At 41.4% G+C, this 21,954-nt stretch overlaps 1 protein-coding gene across 5 annotated transcripts in view; it reads left to right on the top strand.

Moving 5' to 3' along the window:
* FTO (FTO alpha-ketoglutarate dependent dioxygenase) overlaps window positions 1-21,954 on the top strand; it is a 391,465-nt gene that overhangs the window by 99,646 nt on the left and 269,865 nt on the right. For 4 of the 5 annotated variants that reach the window (XM_084957973.1, NM_001112692.1, XM_084957970.1 and 1 more), the window contains 2 exon segments: window positions 6,810-6,887; window positions 20,142-20,769. In XM_084957973.1, the coding sequence (XP_084814099.1) occupies window positions 20,559-20,769 (211 nt within the window). In that variant the 5' untranslated portion in view covers window positions 6,810-6,887; window positions 20,142-20,558. 5 annotated transcript variants of the gene reach the window in all.

The raw sequence follows: 21,954 nt of genomic DNA, 5'->3' as shown, positions 1-21,954 counted from the left end.
TTATCCTTTTAGTTTAAAAAGTCTTTTTTATCATAAAATTTTCATAACATAAAATTACTCTTTTGACCATTTTAAAGCATGCAGTTGTATAGCATTAAGTACATTCACATTGTTGTACCCATCCTTTTACTTTTAACCTATTTGTTTCTTTATATTTGAAGTAAATTTCTTACAGGCAGTTTATAGTTGGATATTGATTTTTAAAATTTAATCTGACAGTCTTCCTTTTAATTGAATCATTTGGACTATTTTCATTAAATTTCCCATGTAGTTACCATATCTGATGCTTTTCATTCCCTTGTGAAGACTCAGATTTGTTTAGTGTCATTTTCTTTCTACCTAATAGTCTTCTTTTGTCATTTCCTAGAGTGAAGTTATGCTGTTGTTGGATTTCTACTTTTCTACTTCTGAAAAAGAATTTAGTTTGCGTTGGGGTGTGTGTGTGTGTGTAGGATGACAAAATATTTTGTGTTTTTTAAAAATTTTATTTTTATTAGAGTACAGTTATACCACTCAACCATAGAAAAGAACAAAATATTTTGCCTTGTTTTTGGAAGATATTTTGGCATAGGATAGAAACCTAATTTGGCAACTTTTTTTTTCTCTCGGTTCATTCAGAATGTTTCTTCTCTGTCTTCTGGGTCACATGGTTTCAACAAGATATTTCATGTTATGATCGGTTCCTTTGTACCTACTCTTTATATTTCTCTGATTGCTTTTAAGATTTTCTCTTTTATACTGATTTTAAGTAATTTGATTACATTGTGCCTTAGTATTATTTCCTCATGGCATGTGTGTGTGTGTGTGTGTGTGTGTGTGTGTGTGTATGTGTGTGTGTGTGTGTGTGTGTGCGTGTGTGGAGTTATTTGAACAACCTGAATCTGTAGATTTATATTTTTCATCAGTCTGGAAAATTCTTGGCTAGTATTTTTCTTTTTACCATTCTGTCTCCTCTTCTTTGGTGACTCTAACCATGTGTATTAATAAACTAATAATTAAAGACATCCTGCGTCCTCATTGACACTCTGATAATTATTTTTTGCCTGTGTTTCCTTTTGGAGAATTTTCATTGCTGTATCTTCACGTTCACTATTCTTTTCTTTGGTTGTATCTAATCTGCTTTGAATCTTAGCCAATATATATTTCATCTCAGACATGGTGGTTTTCCTATTTGGAAGTTTGATTTAATTTTATTTATTTCTTCTTCTCTATTAACATGTCAGTCTTTCCCTAACTTCTTGAAATTATGAACTATAGTTTTTAATGTGCTTGTCTGCTATAATTATACCATCTCTGTCATTTTGGAGCCAGTTCCAACTGATTGATTTTCCTCTTCATTATCAGTCATATTATCTTGCCTTATAGCCTTGTCTTTCTATCTATGTCTTATAGTGTGTGATTGATTTGATCCTTTCAGTCTTACTTTTAAGCTTTATTATGAAGGAATAGAGCAGTTGGTCCAGGGCGTATTTTCTACCACTATTGAAACACAGTACTCCTGAGAATTCTTCCTGATTTGTGGATTGTGAGGTTTTTTTTTTTTTTAACGCTGGCTGGATCTTTGGTCTACTGCAGCATAGGCTCACATTATTAGAAACTGAAGAAGAAATACTAAAAGGTGGAGTTACCATTATGTCTCAGCAGTAACAAATCTGACTAGGATCCATGAGGATGCAAGTTTGATCCCCAGCCTCACTCAGTGGATTAAGGATCCCACGTTGTCATGAGCTGTGGTGTAGGTCACAGATGCAGCTTGGATCTGGCGTTGCTGTGGTGTGGCATAGGCGAGCTATAGCTCCCATTGGACCCCTAGCCTGGGAACTTCCATGTGCCATGGGTGCACCTTAAAAAAAAAAAAGACCGAAGAAAAAATCTTGAAAGCATTGTAGAGCTACCAAAGCAGCCAGGACTTAAGAGTCCAAAAGTAGTGGTTATAAGCATTGGTTTTAAATGGTAAAAATAAGATTGATTTTAATTAAAATTATTAAAAATGATTGCATTTATATATGTTTTTTAAAGTGAAAAATTGAACAATTCTTTTTTTTTTTTTTTTTTTTTTTTTTTTTTGTCTTTTTGTTGTTGTTGTTGTTGCTGTTTCTTGGGCTGCTCCCGCGGCATATGGAGGTTCCCAGGCTAGGGGTTGAATCGGACCTGTAGCCACCGGCCTACGCCAGAGCCACAGCAACGCGGGATCCGAGCCGCGTCTGCAACCTACACCACAGCTCACGGCAACGCCGGATCGTTAACCCACTGAGCAAGGGCAGGGACCGAACCCGCAACCTCATGGTTCCTAGTCGGATTCGTTAACCACTGCGCCACGATGGGAACTCCAGAACAATTCTTGAAAGATAAGATTTCTCATGCCTCAGGCTTGTATGGTAGAATACAGGAAATGAGATTATGAGATGTGACCAGTAGTAATTTCTTGCCAGTCACTTAGTATTTCTGGATGGGCCATTGTTTCTTCATCTGTCCTAAAATTTCACAATAACTTTTATTTTCATCACTGGTATAGTTAATCTAGGCTTTTTATATACATAAAATTTTATGGAGAGTTTTTATACAATTCTACTCTAGTTCACCCAGGCAAATTAATATCTGAATTTCTTAGGTAGTATTATCTATGTCATAAAGTATAATTTGATGGGTTATACCATTGGACTATTTATAGGTAATTCATAACTAGTAAATAAAACTGTCCTCAGAAAGGGGTAAATGATGGTAGCAAGTGATTACCAAAGTGTATTGAGGGTTTTTCTTATGTGCTTAGCAATGTTCTTAGATCTCTCTATATACTGCTTCATTTATATGTCACAGGGAGATAAGAAACTAGTCCCAAATCATATATCTAGGCTGGTAGAACTGCAGTTAGAACGAACAGTTCAGTTTCCTAGCTCATGCTTTATTATAGACCCCTCCCTCCATTTGAATGCCATTTTTCCAGTACCTGAATACTTTAAGGTTTATAAAATGCATGGAGATACAATTAATTTTCTTTACTCTTCACAATACCCTGTGAAACAGGGTTTTACAGTTGAGGAAACTGAGGTTTGGAGTGGTTGATTCAGGTGTGGTACCTCATCTGGGAAGCGATAGAGTTGGGATGCAAATTCTACTCTTCTCTCCAAATTCTGTTGTTTTTTTTTTCTTTTTTAATCATGCTGTATTTTCAGTGGGTATAGCAAAGCGAATGCTGTTTTATTGAAATAGGCTTTTTTTTTTCTTTTTAGAGAAAATATGGCATATCGATATATGAAATATTTATTTATACTTCTTTTGGCTTAGCTGCTTCTCACTCATCTTTCTGGTATTAGGTTCGAGGTGTCTTCCTCAGAGAGGTTTTCTTTTCTTTCTTTTTTTTTTTTGGCCTTTTTGCCTTTTCTAGGGCCGCTTCCCCCGGCATATGGAGGTTCCCAGGCTAGGGGTCTAATTGGAGCTGTAGCTGCTGGCCTACGCCAGAGCCACAGCAATGCAGGATCCAAGCCACGTCTGTGACCTATACCACAGCTCACGGCAACGCCGGATCCTTAACCCACTGAGCAAGGCCAGGGATCGAACCCACAATCTCATGGTTCCTAGTCGGATTTGTTAACCACTGTGCTGTGATGGGAACTCCTCAGGGAGGTTTTCCTTATTCACTCATGACCTGCTTAAAGACTGGGTCCTTAAACACTTAGGTCAGTTTTCCCACTTATTATTTGAAACCTTCAAGAAAACAGGTGATTATTTTTATACTAACATGCATAAGCCTTTATTTGTGATTGTGTTTTGATGACTCAGGCAACAAAATTAAATTTTCACTGAACCTTGCAAAATGGGATACATAGTTTAAAAATTATGTAGAATATGAAAAATGGATAAAGAATAAGAGCCGTCAGGAGTTCTCAGGTGGCCTCGTGGTTAAGGATTTGATGTTGTCACTGCTGTGGCTCAGATGCAGTCCCTGGCCTGGGAATTTTCTCGTGCTGCCACTTGCTCTGCTTTGAAACTGTGCTCTTGCCCTCCTGAGTTTGAGAGGGCTTGTTTCTCCCTCGGCACGCCCAGAGCGACTTGGCCTTTTTATAAAACAGTGTTAATTGTGAAGAAATGCATTATGGGAGTTCCCGTTGTGGTGCAGTGGTTAGCGAATCCGACTAGGAACCATGAGGTTGCGGGTTCGGTCCCTGCCCTTGCTCAGTGGGTTAACGATCCGGCGTTGCCGTGAGCTGTGGTGTAGGTTGCAGACGCGGCTCGGATCCCGCGTTGCTGTGGCTCTGGCGTAGGCCGGTGGCTACAGCTCTGATTCGACCCCTAGCCTGGGAACCTCCATATGCCGCGGGAGCGGCCCAAGAAATAGCCAAAAAAAAAAAAAAAAAAAAAAAAAAAAGAAATGCATTATGTTCATGAGCTACCATTTTAACCTAATAATCATCCCTGGTTGATTTCCCCAAAGTACATATAACCAAACGTTCTTTTTAAGTTGGTGGGTATTGTTATTTATAATTGATCTGGTTAGTTCATTGGTAGAATTGCAAGTTGTGATGGTTGACGTACAGAGCAGATTTCATCTGTGTGGCCTTAAGTTTAGTGACTTCCTGACCCTGTTCTTTGATGTCTTAGAGAGATAACAATGCTCCCAGTATTAAAATTAAAATTCCCAGTGGAGGAAGACCACGTATAGTCTGCTTGCTCTATGGTGGGAACATTCTTGTAGAATTTTATCCTTTCGATATGGCCTTCCAAGTTCTAATGCTTTATATCTATCTGCTACCCTGGACCTCAACTGAGCTAAGTAGTTATCTTAAATGATAATAATTTAGCTGAACTATTAATTATAAACAGAATTTCAGCCTCCCTTGGCGCATGCTCATCTGTGGGACAGTCTCTTACTGTTTAATCTGGCAAGGCAGAATGTGTGATTCCTAATGAGAACCTGGACCTTTGTGCTCCTTTTTATCTACAGATTAGCTTTGTGGACTCTTCCTGAAGAGATTTTAAGGGTATTTGTAAGGTGGAGTGATTTCAAGGTCTGAGATATCATGCACATTTCAATTATTCAGAGCTTTTAACAGTGGGTTAAAACTTTTTTTTTTGGGGGGTCATTTAAATATTCTGTCTGTAGAAAGGACTTGTAAAAGATTCATAGGAAAATGCAGGCTTTCCTGAGCTTGAAGTGAAAACTGAGGCATAGATTTTGATTAAATTCTTGATGGAGCGTATAAATGTGCAAGTATAGGCGTGGAAATAGCATTAGTTCTTTCTATGTCCCCAATAATGGCTAATGTTGAAAACAGATCAACTCCTTAACCAATGATTTATCTAAACCAGTGATTTGTATTCATATTATAGGTCCTTCATAAAGGAAAACTCTTCATAGTTTAACTGGTAAGCCAGTCTTAGTACAGATGAGAAAGTATCTTTAGACAAAAAGCTCTCGTTAAATAAACAGACTACAATTTTGCTAGAGAGTAAAATTTATTCTTTTGCTGCTCTTAGGTAAACTGGTTGCTCTTGTTCTATTCCCTTTTTTCTTTATGTACTTTGGATAATTGTACAAAAGATCCAGAAACAAACTTGAGTTTTCCCCAAAAGAATGTTTGCTGTGGACTACTCTGTGATGGGGTGGTGAGAGAAGGCTGCCCAGAGATGGGGGAGGATGATACTCAGGCTCACCATGTCTGGTTGAACAGGTTGTTCATTGCATAAACACAGTGCCCATGGAGCAGGTAATGGCTAAAATCTAATGTGCATTCTCCATGTCACACTGGGAAATAGGGCTGCATCGATCTAGAGTAAGGCACACTATTTTCTAATTCTTAGAAAAATGCCTCAGTGGCTGATAACAGACTGGCTATGCATTGTCTTGCAGTTTTATTTGAAAATCAATTGTTTCTGCCTTTTCTGTTTTTTTTTTTCTTTTAGAAAATTTCTATAGTACATGGATAATTTCTGTGTGTGTGTGTGTCTATATACGTACATATCCGCCAGTTATGTACCACACACAGACACACACATACATACACATCATATATGCTTGGATATAAGGTTGGATATTCTTTGAAAAAAAAAAAATCCCTTAGAAGGAGGGGGCGGTCACCTTATATGTATTTATGTATTGGTTCCTTATAAAGTACTTTATAATATGGGGTCCTCTCTTAGTTACTTTGTTTGAACAGCACGGTACTCTTTGGAAGGTAGAGTATCTTGAAATGGCCTCAGGCAGTGCTAGTAAGATTTCTTCATCAAATTGGAAAAGAAGCAGAGATGCTCAACATCGATTTAGGAATTATTCTAGAGATGAACGATCACTTTAAAAAAGTAATTTGTAGGTGGATGTGACCTCAAATAAGTGTTTACAGGATGAATAAATACTCCAAACACCCCGGCGTTATGCATACAGGATACTTGTGGCTTGTTTGATGTTTCTAGTGATAGATCGGATTCAGAAACTGCTGTGTCTCAAGCAGGTTATACAGACAGGAAGACTTGTTCCGAAAAAACTATATCGAGTGACTCAAAAGGTGCCTCTCGTGATTGAAAAAAAAAGATCCTGATGTTAAAGGTCCAAGTCAAGAGTGAAGCAAATTGCTTCATGAAATGCGAGAGCGGATAAAGTATTTTTACGTTAATATTTTTATGATGCATAATTTAAATGTGTGTAGTTAAATGAATACATTCTGTAGTTGACTTTCAACTAATTTCTCACTCGAAAAGTTCATACATTCAAGCTGAGTTTTGGGGGGTATTCTCTTACTGGAAAAATAGGCATTGTTTTCTGTTTTGGATCGTTTTATATTCAGTCACCTATAATCACCATTATTTTTCAACAGAAACTGAGGCTTCTTGAAGAGCTGGAAGACACTTGGCTTCCTTATCTGACCCCCAAAGATGATGAATTCTATCAGCAGGTAAGGTCTTTTAATATTTTTGTCAATTTGCATTTTTTTTTTTTTTTTCCTGATCGATGTTATTTTTACCTATGAAGCCAGCAACTGTGGTCTGGGGAGGTTTAATGAGAGGTGAAAGGGTCTGATGTGGTCCTCCAGTGACTCCTCATCACTCCCAGAATATATAAACTCCTGCACAGTCTGCTTCCTGCTGTGAACTTAGTGCTTTAGCACAGCGGACTTTTTTCCCTACTTCCTTGCCTCTGCTCATCCTGTTTCTTCTGCATACAGTATTCTTTGGCCCCTTATCCTGTTGCCAGATGGTTCATTCTCCAAACATCGCCATGCTTACGAACGTTTCTACTACCCACCTTACCTACAAGTAGAGTTGGTGGCCCTCTCTGCTGTGTGACGTGTACCTTATAAGTGCCTCCAGTGTGCCCATCACACTGTATTGCAGCGATGGGGTTCTCTCTCTCTCTTCCTGAATTATTCAGCACTCTTTCAATTACAAGCAGCAGGATCACACGCAAACTCACTGTGGCAAAAAAGAGAATTTACTGACTTCGATGTCAAGGAGTATGTGGCGGAATCCAGTTTCCAAAGAGGCCCTCTGATGACTGTTTTCCTCTGCTTCTTGGCCTGGCTTTTCTCTGTGTGACTTCCTGCTCTATAGGGTCTCACCTGACGGTACAGGAGAACTCTGCCAGGCCAGGGGGTGACGTGGTTTGTAGCCCATGGGATCTTAAAAGAAGCCAGTGATTGCTTTTGTTCTGGTTCTAATGCTCCCAGGCGTGGTCTCACTGGCCTGGTTTCAGTTATGTGCCAACCAGTCATTGTGTTCAGAGGGGTGAGCTGCTCCTGTTTGTCTGGCCCAGTTCATGCACCCACTTGTGGGGTAAGGTTGGAATATGCCCATTCCCAGTCCCACTGCGTGGGCTGTGACTCAGAGATGGATGGTTTTCCCAAAGGAAAATGGGAGCCCTGTGGAAGGAGAGGAAGGCATGCTGGGCAGGAAATAGTTCCATTTACCCTTCTTTGCCACTAAAATGCTAGTTCTCGGAGTGTAAGTATGGGGCCCCATCATCTTGGTTTCTTCCACACCCAGCATATGCTTGTCATGCATATACTGATTCGCAGTAACCATGGAGAGAAAGAGGAAGGGGTGACTTACCCATCCACAGCCCAGGTCTCCTGACTGCCAGTGCCTCTCAGTTCCAGGGCATCGCCCGTCATCTCCGTTGTCCTTAGAACTTCACTACTTTTCACCTGATCAGTCCTTTTATGGATCTCTCTAGTTTTCTTCTTTCCCCTCTTTCCTAATTCTTCACTCGGCAGTATACCTTTTTGTTTGTGTGTTTTGTTTTAACAAAAAATCTCAGCCTCCTCAGCCTCAAACCCACGGTGGCTGTCTGTTGCTGGGTTCCTGCATTTCCAGCCTCATCTCCCCTACTCCCTCACCTTTTTGCCCACATTGGATTTTGGCGGTACCTCCTCTGACTAGCTGTGCAGTTTTACATTTTGGGCCATCCTGCTACAACCCCTCTGTCTCCCTCCCTTGGTGAACTGGCTTACCTGGTAGTAACAGCTCACATGTCATCTCCTGTAGGATACTTCCCTGACACTGTTGCAGCCCAGAGGGTTGTCTCTGCTCCCCCTCCTGTGCACCTGTAGTACTTCTTTGGTACCTGAATTATCCCAGGTTGTTGTAATGATTACTTTGCAGACTCGTCTCCCTGGTCCTCCATACTGTATATAGCATCTGGTACCCACTGGTATTTAATAGTTTGCTTGAATGCATGAATGGATTAATGCATGCATTAGTGCATTTAAAAAGCAAGACATATAATAATATTTGGTACGATTCAAATCGTATTTTACACACATACCGTCCTCCCTAGGGTGGTGGCCTCTAGAAAAATCTGTAGGATTTATACCGAAATGTTATACGCCAGAATGGTAGAGTTTTCTCTTTGGAGCTTTTCTAGTTTTCCAATTATCTAACTAAACATGTATTCCTTTGTAATCAGGGAAAAAATAATTTTAAAAAAGTGCATGGAGTTCCTGTCGTGGCGCAGTGGTTAACGAATCCGACTAGGAACCATGAGGTTGCGGGTTCGGTCCCTGCGCTTGCTCAGTGGGTTAACGATCCGGCGTTGCCGTGAGCTGTGGTGTAGGTTGCAGACGCGGCTCGGATCCCGCATTGCTGTGGCTCTGGTGTAGGCTGGTGGCTACAGCTCCGATTTAACCCCTAGCCTGGGAACCTCCATGTGCCACAGGAGCGGCCCAAGAAATAGCAAAAAAAAGATAAAAAAATAAAAAAAGTATCCTTGAAACAGGTCAACTCCCTCCAAATGCAATCAGTTCTTAAAACCATGCTAATAGTTTCATAGATGAAAGCTTTCTGGTACATGATAACACATGTTGTTGTATAGCAACTGTTGAGCCATTTCAGTTTTTAAAAAACATTGTAAATGTTTTAAAAAACATTTTAAAAAACACAATGTTGTGTCTTTTTCTACTGTGCATTAAAGTGACCCAGTCATATATATATATATATATATATACTTTTTTTTCTCATGTTCTGTCATGTTTTGCCATAAGAGATTAGATATAGTTCCCTGTGCTATAGAGTGGGACCTCATTGCTTATCCATTATAAATGTAATAGTTTGCATCTACTAACCCCAAACTCCCAGTCCATCCCACTCTCTTCCCCTCCCCCTTGGCAACCACGAGTCCTCTATGTCAGTGAGTCTGTTTCTGTTTTGTAGATAGGTTCATTTGTGTCATATTTTAGATTCCACAGTAAGTGATATCCTATGGTATTTGTCTCTTTCTGACTTAGCTCATTTAGTATGAGAATCTCTAGTTGCATCCATGTTACCGCAAATGGCATTCTTTTGGTCTTTTTTACGGCTGAATAGTATTTCATTTTGTCTATGTACCACATCTTAATTTATTCATCTGTTGATGGACATTTAGGTTGTTTCCATGTCTTGGCTATTGTGAACAGTGCTGCAGTGAACATAGGGGTGCATGTATCTTTTTCAGTGAAAGTTTTGTCCAGATATGTGCTCATGAGTGGGATAGCTGGATCATATGGCAGTTCTATATTTAGTTTCCTGAGGAACCTCCATACTGTTTTCCAGAGTGGTTGTACCAATTTCCATTCCCACCAACAGTGTGGGAGGGTTCCCTTTTCTCCATACACTCTCCAGTATTTTTTATTTGTAGACTTATTAATCATGGCCATTCTGACCAGTGTGTTACCTCACTGTAGTTTTGATTTGCATTTCTCTAATAATTAGTGATGCTGAGCATTTTGTCATGTGCCTCCTGGCCATCCATATGTCTTCTTTGGAGAAATGTTTATTTAGGTCTTCTGCCCATTTTTCAGTTGGGATGTTTGCTTTCTTGTTGTTGAGTTGCATGAATTGTTTGTATATTTTGGAGGTGAAGCCCCCTTGTCAGTTGCATCATTTGCAACTATTCATTTCAGCTTTTGTATGGCTAAATAGTGCATGAAGAATTAAACGCCACAGTTAGCCCAGATACTCTGAGCCAGTCATATGCTGAGCCGCCAAAGGAGACTCCAAAGCAAACAGAACAGCTATCAAGGCTTCACTTTTATCTTGCTAAGACCCACAGCAAACCTGATACCAATATCTAATCACTTTAAGTGCATCATATAATAAGGAAGTGCTTCAACCAATCCTTAGTAAAGTAAATCTCTTCTCATCAAAGATGAAGTGAAAATACTTTTTAATGACACGAATAAATAGAAAGTCTAGACTTGACATTGGGTCCTTTAAACAGGTCCTAGCCACAGGAATGTCAACCCAGCTGCCAGTCATGAAAACAAGACTTTCTGCAGCCTCCATACCGGGTCTGTTTATTGACTCTTTCAGTGTGCCAGGGACTGTGCTCAGTGTTTTATGAACACTGTCACGTTTCATCCTCCCCCCCAGCAGCCTCATTCTGTTCCTTCCACAGATCTGTGGTCAGCAGCTACTCTTCTCCAGGCTTGGAGTGCTTAAGGTAGATACATACCATTATTCCTGGATTTTTAATTCATTTTTTATTTTTTTGCTTTTTCAGGGCCACACCTGAGGCACATGGAAGTTCCCGGGCTAGGAGTTGAATTGGAGCTGCAGCTGCCAGCCTACACCACAGACACAGCAATGCGGGATCTGAGCCTCGCCTGTGACCTACATATACCACAGCTCAGGGCAACGCCAGATCTTTAACCCACTGAGCAAGGCCAGGAATCGAACCCGCATCCTTTTGGGTCCTAGTCGGGATCATTAACCACTGAGCCACAAAGGGAATTCGCAACCAGGACAGTCTTACTAGTCACTAGTGGGCATTCCTTGCGCCCACCCCAGTGCCAGCAGAATTGTGTTCCTACAAATACGGCAGACCGAGTACTCCTCGCTTTGTACATTTGGTTGGGTCTCTCTTGCCTCTAAGGTAAAGTTCAGACTCCTCGGCATATCCCACCAGGTCACGGACTGTATGGTCCGAGACTACCTCTCTGGTCTAGTCTCCGCCTGTTGCCTAACTCAGCGTCCAGCCTCAAACACCTGTCACACAGACTTTCTTGCTACATCTTGGCTCCGAAGTGCCCCTTCATCCTGTGATGCTTCCATGCCTGCTGTTCCCAGGGCCTCAGGTCCCCTCATCCCCTTTTCTGTCTGGCTAGTGTCTACTCACCTTACAGACCTTGCTTAAATACCCGCTGTCCTGTGAAGATTACAGAAAATCCCACTTGGGCAGCTTTCAGAATACGTTAACAACCTGCCTTCTCCTCGGTTCCTCTGCTATGTCCACTTTGGCCAAAGCTCCCCCCAGCTCTTTCTCCAATAATTGCAACTCCTCACTTCTGTCCTCACCTCCCATCTGTTTGAACACGGCATCTGTGGTATTAAAACATAAATCAGGTCGTTAGACTTTCTTGCTCAAAGCCCTTCGATGGCTTCCCATCTTATTCAGAGGAGAAGCCTAGGCCATTGGCATCACTTAGAGAGCAGGACAAGATCCAGATCCCGGCGGCCTCCCTCCCTCCTCTCTGGCTTCTCCCCACCCCCTCCTCTTCCCACTCTGGCCTTCTTGCTCTTCCTAGAATAAACCAAGTACACTCTTGCCTCGAGGCCTTTGCACTTCATGTTGGCTCAGCCTGGCGCTCTCTTTTCCTCCCAGGTATCTGTAGGGCGTGTATGCTCATTTCTTACCTTCCTGATGTCACCTTAGCAGAGGCCATCCTGGGTAAAATAGCGACATTCCCCCGCCCCCGCTGGCACGCCTATCCTGCTTATTTGGATTTGTTTCTCTCCATGGCATGTATCGCCATCTCAAATACATCAATACATGGTAATACCACCATAGACAATTGAAAATTTGAAATAAATGTATTTTGCTAAATAAATAAGTAAATACTAAATAAATAAGTAAAACACTGCATATAGAATGAGCCACATATACTACATATGTATACCCATGAGCTCCCAGAGAACGTAGAGAAGTTTTGCTTTCTCTGTATTCCCAGCACCTGGTGCTTTGCAAGTAGTATGTTCTCAATAAATATGTGTTCAGTAAATAAGAATGTCCCAGACTTCCTCCCTAGGAATTCATTCCCTGCTCCCATAGTAGTGTATTCATACTTCTATTGTGAGAGGTCTTAGATTTCTAACTCCTGATTCTTATTTCTGTTTATACTCTTAGACTATGAGATGGCTATAAAATAGGACCTAACTTGTTTTTTATTATTATATCTATGGCACTTTATACAGTGTTCGGTACAAATGGACATTCAGTAAATTTAAATTTTTTTTTTTTTTGCTTAAAAATTTTTTTTTTTAAATTTTAGGGCCACACCTGTGGCATATGGAAAGTCCCCCCGGGGGTTGAATTGGAGCTACAGCTGCTGGCCTAAACCACAGCCACAGCAACGCAGGATCTGAGCCGCATCTGTGACCCACACTACAGCTCATGGCAATGCTGGATCTCTGACCCACTGAGCGAGGCCAGGGATTGAACCCGCATCCTGTTGGATACTAATTGAATTTGTATCCCCTGCACCATCATGGGAACTCCTGATATTCAGTAAAATTTTAAATAAAAGAACCAAAAATGAGCTATCGCAGGAATGAATGCACACACGTTGTGTGTCACTTTGTAGCACACGACATGTTGTTGCAAGACTCCTTGTGGGAGCTGTAGCAGGGTCTGGGCAGTGACTTGAGAACAGCGCCTGCCTCAGCATCTTGCAGCTGGGGGCTGGGCCAAGTAAGTGTCTAGCTCCTTTGTCTTGGGATGGCTGCCAAGTCATAAGCAATTTACAGTGAAAATCATATAGAACATATTATGACTAATACAGTGTGAATTTCTGTGGAGTGCAAAATATAAAGCACTAACCATCAAGATCTATTATCAGCCAGATTAGAAATATCCTCCTATGAAATCAGTTTCCTAGCACTTAAATGCTGGGATCATTTGAAGATTTTAAATTTTGTTTCATTCTACTGAAGGTTGAGTTCCATTGGGCTTCATTTAGGTGGGTTTCCTGGAAACTGGTATCTTATTCATTTAGCACCGTGTCTGACTTCCCTGTGTGATGAAGTTCTTTCAGACTCATCCCTTGATATCAGAGGAAGAAGTAGAATTTTTATATAATGGTTTAAAATAGGTACTAAATAAAGCTTATTTTCCAGAGGACCTAACATTCTGTATCTTTTAGCCATTGATAAGGGCCTGGCATGCATGTACTTTATATCTAAAATATCTTTCCAGTCTACAAAAGAGAAATAGACTCACAGACACAGAAAACAAACCTAGGGTTACCAGAGGGAAGAGGAGGAGGGGGATAAATTAGGAGTTTGGGATGAACATGTACACACTACTAGATATAAAATAAATGACCAACAAGGACCTACTGTATAGCACAGGGACCTATATATTCAATATCTTGTAATAGCCTATAAGGGAAAAGAATCTGAAAAAAAAAATCTGAATTACTGTGTTGTGTGCCTGAAACTGATACATCATTGTAAATCAGCTATACTTCAATTAAAAAGAACACCTTTCTTACAACTTATTAAACTTCATAATTGTCCTTTATGTCATACAATCTTTTGTTGATCTTAAGAAATGTATTATGTAACCAGACAACTACTTATATAATTGCATGACTGTATACTCCCTGGAAAAACTTTAATGGGATTAAACAACAACAAAAAAATTCTAACATATTTGAAGATCTGCCAACGGCTGTTCCAAATTATCGTGTGATATCTGATGCTCTCCATGTTTCTGTCCCAAATGGAAAGTGAACTTGTTTGACAAAATGAATTAATATTACGTTATTTAATGTTCATTTCTTGTCCAGAGTTACCTGGAAAAATTTAAAGAACAATATGTGGCCTTTTTATGTGTCAGGCACTAATCTAATTACTTTAAAAGAGAGGGCATTTATGTTTGGGAATTTTCGCTCTTGCATTTTTTTTGTAGATAATGACAAAATTAGCCAGTTATTGTTATTTGTGTTTATTATGGTAAAATCAAAATTTCCTAGAGCATTGGGCAACATTCCAAATCAGATTTATATAGTACCAGAAGTTGTCTAGAAAATATTTGAAAATTTAGGGTTATTAAAAAGAATCTCCTGATATATACAACAGATGCTGTAAAATTAAGGATTCTCAAAAGTGACAGTCTCTTCTGATTTAAAAAGTGTTTTATATTTATTTTGGAGAATTTGAAAAATATACAGATGTCTAAAGCAGAAAATTAAAATTACACCCAAGTTACATAAAGATAACTGCTATAAACTTTTGGCAATATTTTTTTTCCAAATCTTCTTTTCTGTATTTAAATACATATATTTTTTCTTTTTATGAAATTATGATCCTATTGTCTCAATATCTTGTTACTGATTTCTTGTGTAGCAGTAGTTTGCTACAGAGTGTTTTCCATAAAACATTATAAAAATCCTTCTAAAGTGTGTTGCATTAGTGTTTCATCACATGAATGTACCCTTTCCCCGTCTGGTCTCCTATTGGGCATTTTGGTGGTTTTCAGTTTCTAATTATTTTATTTTATTTATGTTTTTATCTTAATATCCCTCATTAACAAGTAGATATTAAGTGAGGATCATTCTTAGTTTATGTCTATTTAAAGATGGTGTGAAAAATGACATGTGACCAACAGCCAAGATTTCAACATCCAAAGTTGTTAGGTTACAGGCTCCTCCTTTCTTCGGATGAACTGAGTCAGCTTTCTTAGTGATAACAGGCCACAGGGAAAGACACATGTTTCGATATTACCCCTCCCTTTTTTTGGCTGTGCCCACTACATGTGGAAGTTCCTGGACCAGGGATTGAACCTGCGCCACAGCAGTTGTGACAACACCAGATACTTAACCACTAAGCCATCAGGGAATTCCAGTTTTTAATTGACTTAAATAACAATATGGTGAATATCCTTATAGTCTTTAATTATAAATATGTATTAAATATATATGGACGTTTAAGATATAAATATTATATAGGTATATATTTATATCACAGGTACCAGGAAACACTAAATATCAAGGCTAATTTTTTTTTTTTCCTGAGAGAGCTAATTGCAGAACATTATTAGGACACCACTGTATATGCTCAAAATTTGTTTCTGACAACCATCTGGTTAGGAAAAAAGAGCCTTCTTATACTGGAATAGACTGGAAGGGGAAAACAGATATACATTCAGATAAGATTATAAATTTGATAAAAGGCAGATGACTGAGTTTGAGGGGGGCCGTTGGGAGGGCAATGTGGAGGGCACTTCAGTTTCTCTCAGAAAAATATAAAATGCCTCACCAGCTAAAACAGCGTGTGCCAGTCCCTGGGGCTGTTTACCAAATGGTTCCCAATCCCTCCCCACCCGCCAGCTTTTTGGGCCTAAGGTGAGATTACACTTCTGGGCCTTCTCATACTGGATGAAATAGTGACTGTTCCTGTTCCCTGAAAAATGTTGGCTGCCACTTCTAACCTGGTGCATTTCATTGCCAGTGCCAGACCCTCTAGAATATTCCATTTCCTTCCAGAACCTGATGGCTGCTAGGACCCCTGAGTTACTGCTCTAAAGGGTATCAACTCTCTGCCAACCCATAAACAATGTGTAAAATGAACAAGAAATATTGTTGGGCGGAGATCCTGAGATTTGCAGGTTATTTGTTACTGCAGCAGTATCTGCCTTATCCTGCCTGACCTAGAATTCAGGAAACGGGAGAGGGGATGTAGTAAGTTTGAGGAAATACGGGGAAGAAAAATGAATGAGTCAAGTGCAAATATGGGGAAATGGCTTTACTAAGAGAACACAGCAGGACTGTCCTGCTTCGCAGAGTGCGCATGTGAGATGTGTAACCATAAAGTGACAGAGCAGAGTGAGGTGACACCACTATGGCTTATCATTGAGACTGTCAGGGGTCCCATTTAGGATTTCTAGTTTCTATACCTCATTTATCCCACAGAACAGCAGACACGGAAATACCATCCTGTCTGTCTACACAGCTCATGAAGAGTGCAGCATGATCTAGGGAGCAGGAGACAGAACATTCTGGAGCCGTGAGCAGTAACTCTAAATTTATCACTAAACCAGCTATTCTCTGAGCTGGTCCCTGAGGCCTCAGTATACTTGAAGCACATCTAACTAGCAGCAGTGATTAACAAGGAGTTTTCTCTGTGCTTTCTCAACAATTTCCAGTGTTCTTTAAATAATCCTTAATAGACAATATTAAAGAGAAGTAAGATAATTCCCCAGAGCCCTGGGACTGAGAGAGGAGGAAGCCTGGAAATAATACACACACATATAATACACTCCTGCTGCTGTTTTTCAGTAGAGGCTGGGACTGGAGACTAGTGAAGATATTTTTATATATGGCTCTGAGAATCTGGGAAATTCACAGAACCATATAAACATCACATGTAAATACCTTGACATTAAAAACAACTTTCTAAAAATAAAATGATAATGACATGGGAAAGTATTCAGAAAGAAATTTTTTCACTGATAACTCACATCCCTCTTGCCTCTGATCACATCTGCCCCTTTTCCTGTTGGCCTCAAGGCCCCCACACCCCCAGCACTTGAATCCTTCCCCTTCATGGAGGCTCTTCCCCCCTCCATACCTGGCAGGTCCGTCTCATCCCTCAGCTCATTTTCTCAAAGAAACTTTCCCTGAATTTCCACCCTCATATAGCTCTCCTGGTCTAGACACTGAAGGACTTTGCTCCTGGAGTTAATCACCCTCTCTTCTGCACTGTCAACCTCTTCTTCCTGTATCATTTCCATGAGTATGCTGACAAACACTAGGATACCCATCCATCTTCCCTTGCTAAAAATCGCCCCTTGATCTAGGATTCTCCTGCATCAACAGCTCCACTTTCCTATTCTTTCACAGAGAAACCATGCCAACAGATGTTCAGACATGCTGTCTCCACCTCCTCCTCTTTGGTTCCATCATCAGTTGACTCCCATCTGACTCTCATCCCTTCCCCACCCGCCACACATCCCCCTGCCAAAATTGCCCTTGTCGTTGTCATCAGTGATTTCCATGCTGTCCAAGCTGGTAGATCATTTCTGTCCTCATCTCACTTGGCCTCGCAGGGGCAGCTGCCATAGTTGACGCTCCCATCCTTCTTGAAATGCTCCTCTCTTTTGGCTTCTGTGTTAATACACTCTCTTGGTTTTCCACCTCAAAGGTCTCCTTTGCTGAGCCTTCTGTGACTCAGGAAATGGCTTTGGACTCCCTTCCAGGTTTGTGCTGTTCCCCTAGGATATCGCCTCCATTTCCAGGTTCTTAAAGACCAGCTGTGTGCTGACAACTCCCACCTTGATTTCCGTGGCCCCACTGTCCGCTCTGAACCCCCGATGTGCCCAGCCAGCTGCTTCCTCATCTTCTTGTGGAAGTTCATTGCCATCTTCATGGCCCCAGTTTCCAAAATGAGAGCTCCTCGTTCCTTCCTGTTTGCATGTTTTGTATTGTCTTATTTATTTAAATAACAGTAAATTGTTTATTCAGCTATTAAATCCGGAAATCTGGAAGTATCCTTAACTTTTTCCTTTCTTCATCCCTTGCATCTAATCCGTAGCGCATTCTTTCGCTCTGCCTATAAAGTGTGTCTTTTACCTCCATTTATCTCTGTCTCTGATTCAGACCATCACTGATTTTCTCCTGGACGGTCGTGGTAGTAGCACCTTGTAGAATTTTCCATTTCGACATTTGCCTCTTTCCAAATCATGCCCAATATTTTATCTAAGAGTGATGTTTATAAAATTTCAATCGAATTGCTCTTTGCCTCTCAAAGTCCTCCAGTGTACTTAACAGTCAAACCCAGATGCCTGGCTTTGACCTCCCCGCCTTCCTCTTCATCCTTCTCGCATGTCACTCTGCCTTCGGCTCTCTGGCTCTGCTAAAACTGGTCTTCTGTTTGTCTCTAGATTGGCTGATCTCCATCCTCAGTGACTTTGTATTTTTTTTTTTTTTTTTGGTCCCTCTTCTTGGAAGGTCTTTCTCTGGTTTATCACATGGCTGGTGCCTCCTTTTCCTGAAGAGCTCCGCCTTCAGGCTGGTGTTTACACCAGCTGCAAGTGAGTCTTACGCTAATGACAGATTTCCCACTGGTTTGTTTCTGTCGCAGTACTTAACACAATTTGGGATTGCTTTTCTTGATTTACCTGATTTGGTAGGAAGCCCTGTGAAGGTAGGAACCTTACCTCTGTCTAGTGTTTGGTAGGTACTCTATAGAAATATGTTGAATGAAAAAACAATATATGGAAGAATAATTGGTCTTGTCCTGTTGATCATATAAATGATAATTATTGAATCAAGACGGAGGAGGAAAGCGTCGAAAATGCTGAGCAGCGCATTACTAAGAAGGAACCAGTCAGATGCCACGTCATGGGGGTAAATGTAAAATCTTGTCCTTTGATCTTAAACAGGTCAATTTCAGGGTATAGAGTCAGGGAACTCTGACCTGATGCCAGTTCACGTGTCAGAGCCAGAACTGGTGACTAAAAAGGTCCTAAAGTCCTAAGCGGCGTCAGTAAATCCCTGTGTTTCTGTATTATAGGAGGACGTTATCTTGTAGGACTCTCCAGGGACACTCGTAGCACTATTATGACTTTCTAAGTGGCAGTGGGATACCTCATGCCTTCATTCATTTATTCAATCCTTCATCCAATGTTTGGAGTACCTGCGGGACATGAGTAGTGTTGTTGGGAACAAAACTCTCACACGCCTGCGTTCATGGGTCTCAGTGTCTACCTTGCAAAGCGAAGGGGTTTCTCTCTCGGTGAACGCGTTGAGGCAGAAACCAGTTTGTCATTTATTGAGAGGCCGTGCAGTCTCGTGGTTACGAACTCATGCTCTGGAGCCCAAGGGCCTCACATTCCAGCTCTGATACTTATCAGCTGTGTGCGACTTGGAGCAAGTTTTTAAAACGTCTCTCTGCTTCAGTATTTTCATCTGTGAACTGACGCTAATGATAGCACTGCCGCATCAAGTTGTGAGACATAAATGCATTAGCGTATGTAAATCATTTAGAATAGTTCTCATCACTTAGGAAGCATGTAAAAAATACATATCGAGGGAGTTCCTGTTGTGGCGCAGCGGAAAGGCATCCTACTAGGAGCCATGCAGTTGCAGGTTTGATCCCTGGCCTTGCTCAGTGGGTTGGGGATCCGGTGTTGCTGTGAGCTGTGGTGTGGGTCGCAGATGCAGCTTGGATCTGGCGTGGCTGTGGCTGTGGCACAGGCCAGCATGGATAGCTCCAATTTGACCCCTAGCCTGGGAACCTCCATATGCCACAGGTATGGCCCCAAAAAGACAAAAAATAAATTAAAAAAAGTAAAAAATACATATCGAGCAGTTAATTAATCAGAGGGTGTTTTTTTGGAGGGCCAGAGGCTGGGAGACAGATTGAGAGATTGAGGGTGGGGACAGGTGGTCACAGAGGGAGCCTGGGAGATTAAAGCACAAATTTATTATTTTGTGTATAATATAATTGTTGGTAATTGTTTGAGCTTGGACTTGAAACTCTTTGTTGGAGAGTGGACGACATTCGTTTTATTTTGTTTTCTGTTTTAGGCAAGAGAGGTATGAATCCTGTTTAGAAATACCCCCCGACCGTCTTTTTTTTTTGGTCCTAAAATTTCCAAGGAAAGACATACTCTTGGAAATAATAAAATTACGGCTATCCATTAAACGCATGTTCTTGCTCTGGTTTTGTTTTAGTGGCAGCTGAAATACCCTAAGCTAATTCTCCGAGAAGCAGGCAGCGTCCCTGAGGGACTCCACAAAGAGGTTCAAGAAGCCTTCCTCGCGCTGCACAAGCATGGCTGCTTATTTCGGGACCTGGTCAGGATCCAAGGCAAAGATTTGCTCACGCCAGTATCTCGCCTCCTCATTGGTAACCCCGGCTGCACCTACAAGTACCTGAACACCAGGCTCTTCACGGTCCCCTGGCCAGTGAAGGGCTCTGATGCAAAGTACAATGAGGCCGAGATAGGCGCCGCCTGCCAGACCTTCCTCAAGCTCAACGACTACCTGCAGATTGAGACCATCCAGGCGCTGGAGGAACTCGCTGCCAAGGAGAAAGCCAATATCGACACCGTGCCGGTGTGTATAGGTCCAGATTTCCCCAGGGTCGGCATGGGGTCATCCTTTGACGGCCATGACGAGGTGGACAGGAAGAGCAGAGCCGCGTACAACCTAACTTTGTTGAACTTCATGGATCCCCAGAAAATGCCGTACCTGAAAGAGGAGCCCTACTTTGGCATGGGGAAGATGGCTGTGAGCTGGCATCACGATGAAAATCTGGTGGACAGGTCAGCGGTGGCAGTGTACAATTATAGCTGTGAAGGTACAGTCTGCTGTGTGAAGAGGCAGCCCGGAACACAACATGGCCAGGGTCACGTGGGCTCTGGCGATACATGTGATCGCTTGTGTGTGCATGTGCTTGTGTGTGTGTGGGGGGGGGGCACGTGTGTGCATGCATGTGCCTGTGTAGGCAGGTGTTGTGTGTCCTCCTTAGGTTCGCCACACCCATATAAGTGCAGAACCTGCCTCTTTCTCATCCATCTGTGCTGTCTGGCTCATCATTAGTTGCACTGTACTCAGAACATTTTCCTGCATAAGCACGACTATCATTGTCTTTCCTGTGCCCAGGAGAGCAGCATTTTGGTTTCACACAGCCAGCTGCCTTTCTCTAAAGCTCAGAGTAGATCGTACAGTTGCTATAATTAACTTGCCGATAAAGGGCCGGGAAAACAAAAATCTGTCAAGTCTTTCCAGGTTCCCACAGGTGTACATTTCCAGGCTTGCCAAAAAAGGTTTTTTTTTTTTATTCTCGTTGACATCACTGTCTTGAAGGGAGTGATTTCTCAAATACAGACTTGTTCTTGGCTTCCTACGGTTCTGACTACTGTCCTTCCCCACCAGAAGCAGCTGAGGTGGGCTTTGTAAGCTGACCGGCCTTTATTTTCAGGAGACTCCCCAGCTGTCCATCCGTTTTGCAGTTGTAAACCCGAGAGGGGCTGCCATGGCCAGCCTGCTCTTGGAGTTTCTGAAGGCTGATGCCTTTGGATCAGCGATCATAGGCTGCCTTTTTCATGGCCTCCCCAAATTTTCCTTTTTTGATTCTTCAGGTTCTTGTGTGTTTAGCGTCCCCATTGCTTTTCAGAATAGGATTATAAAAAAAGTAGGTGGACGTATTGAGGACAGAGTGACCATTGCCGACTTTCTCTGCCTGCTTGTTTGGCACAGGAAAATGTAGTATTAGCCCTCTTGCCCGTTTATCTTTTCTTCTTTATCGAAAGATGCCTGGAAAACCAGAGTTCTAGATATCCAAAGGCATCAGCTGAAACTTTCAAGGGTCATTGTTTTCTGAAAGCTCGTTTTTTAAATTGAATCTTGTTATTTGATTCTTATTTACTAAAATGACTGTTTTGGAAAAGAGATTTAAAAAAGCAACTCTCTGGAGTTCCTGTTGTGGCTCAGTGGGTTAAGAACCAACATATTGTCCATGAGGATGGAGGTTTGATTCCTG

This window comes from Sus scrofa, chromosome 6 (genome assembly GCF_054392235.1).
Source record: "Sus scrofa isolate SSC_HxYL_T2T_F1_AM1 chromosome 6, Sscrofa_HxYL_maternal_Yorkshire_Landrace_v2.0, whole genome shotgun sequence".
NCBI classification, from domain to species: domain Eukaryota; kingdom Metazoa; phylum Chordata; class Mammalia; order Artiodactyla; family Suidae; genus Sus; species Sus scrofa.
This window is presented reverse-complemented; position numbering and strand designations above follow the sequence as displayed.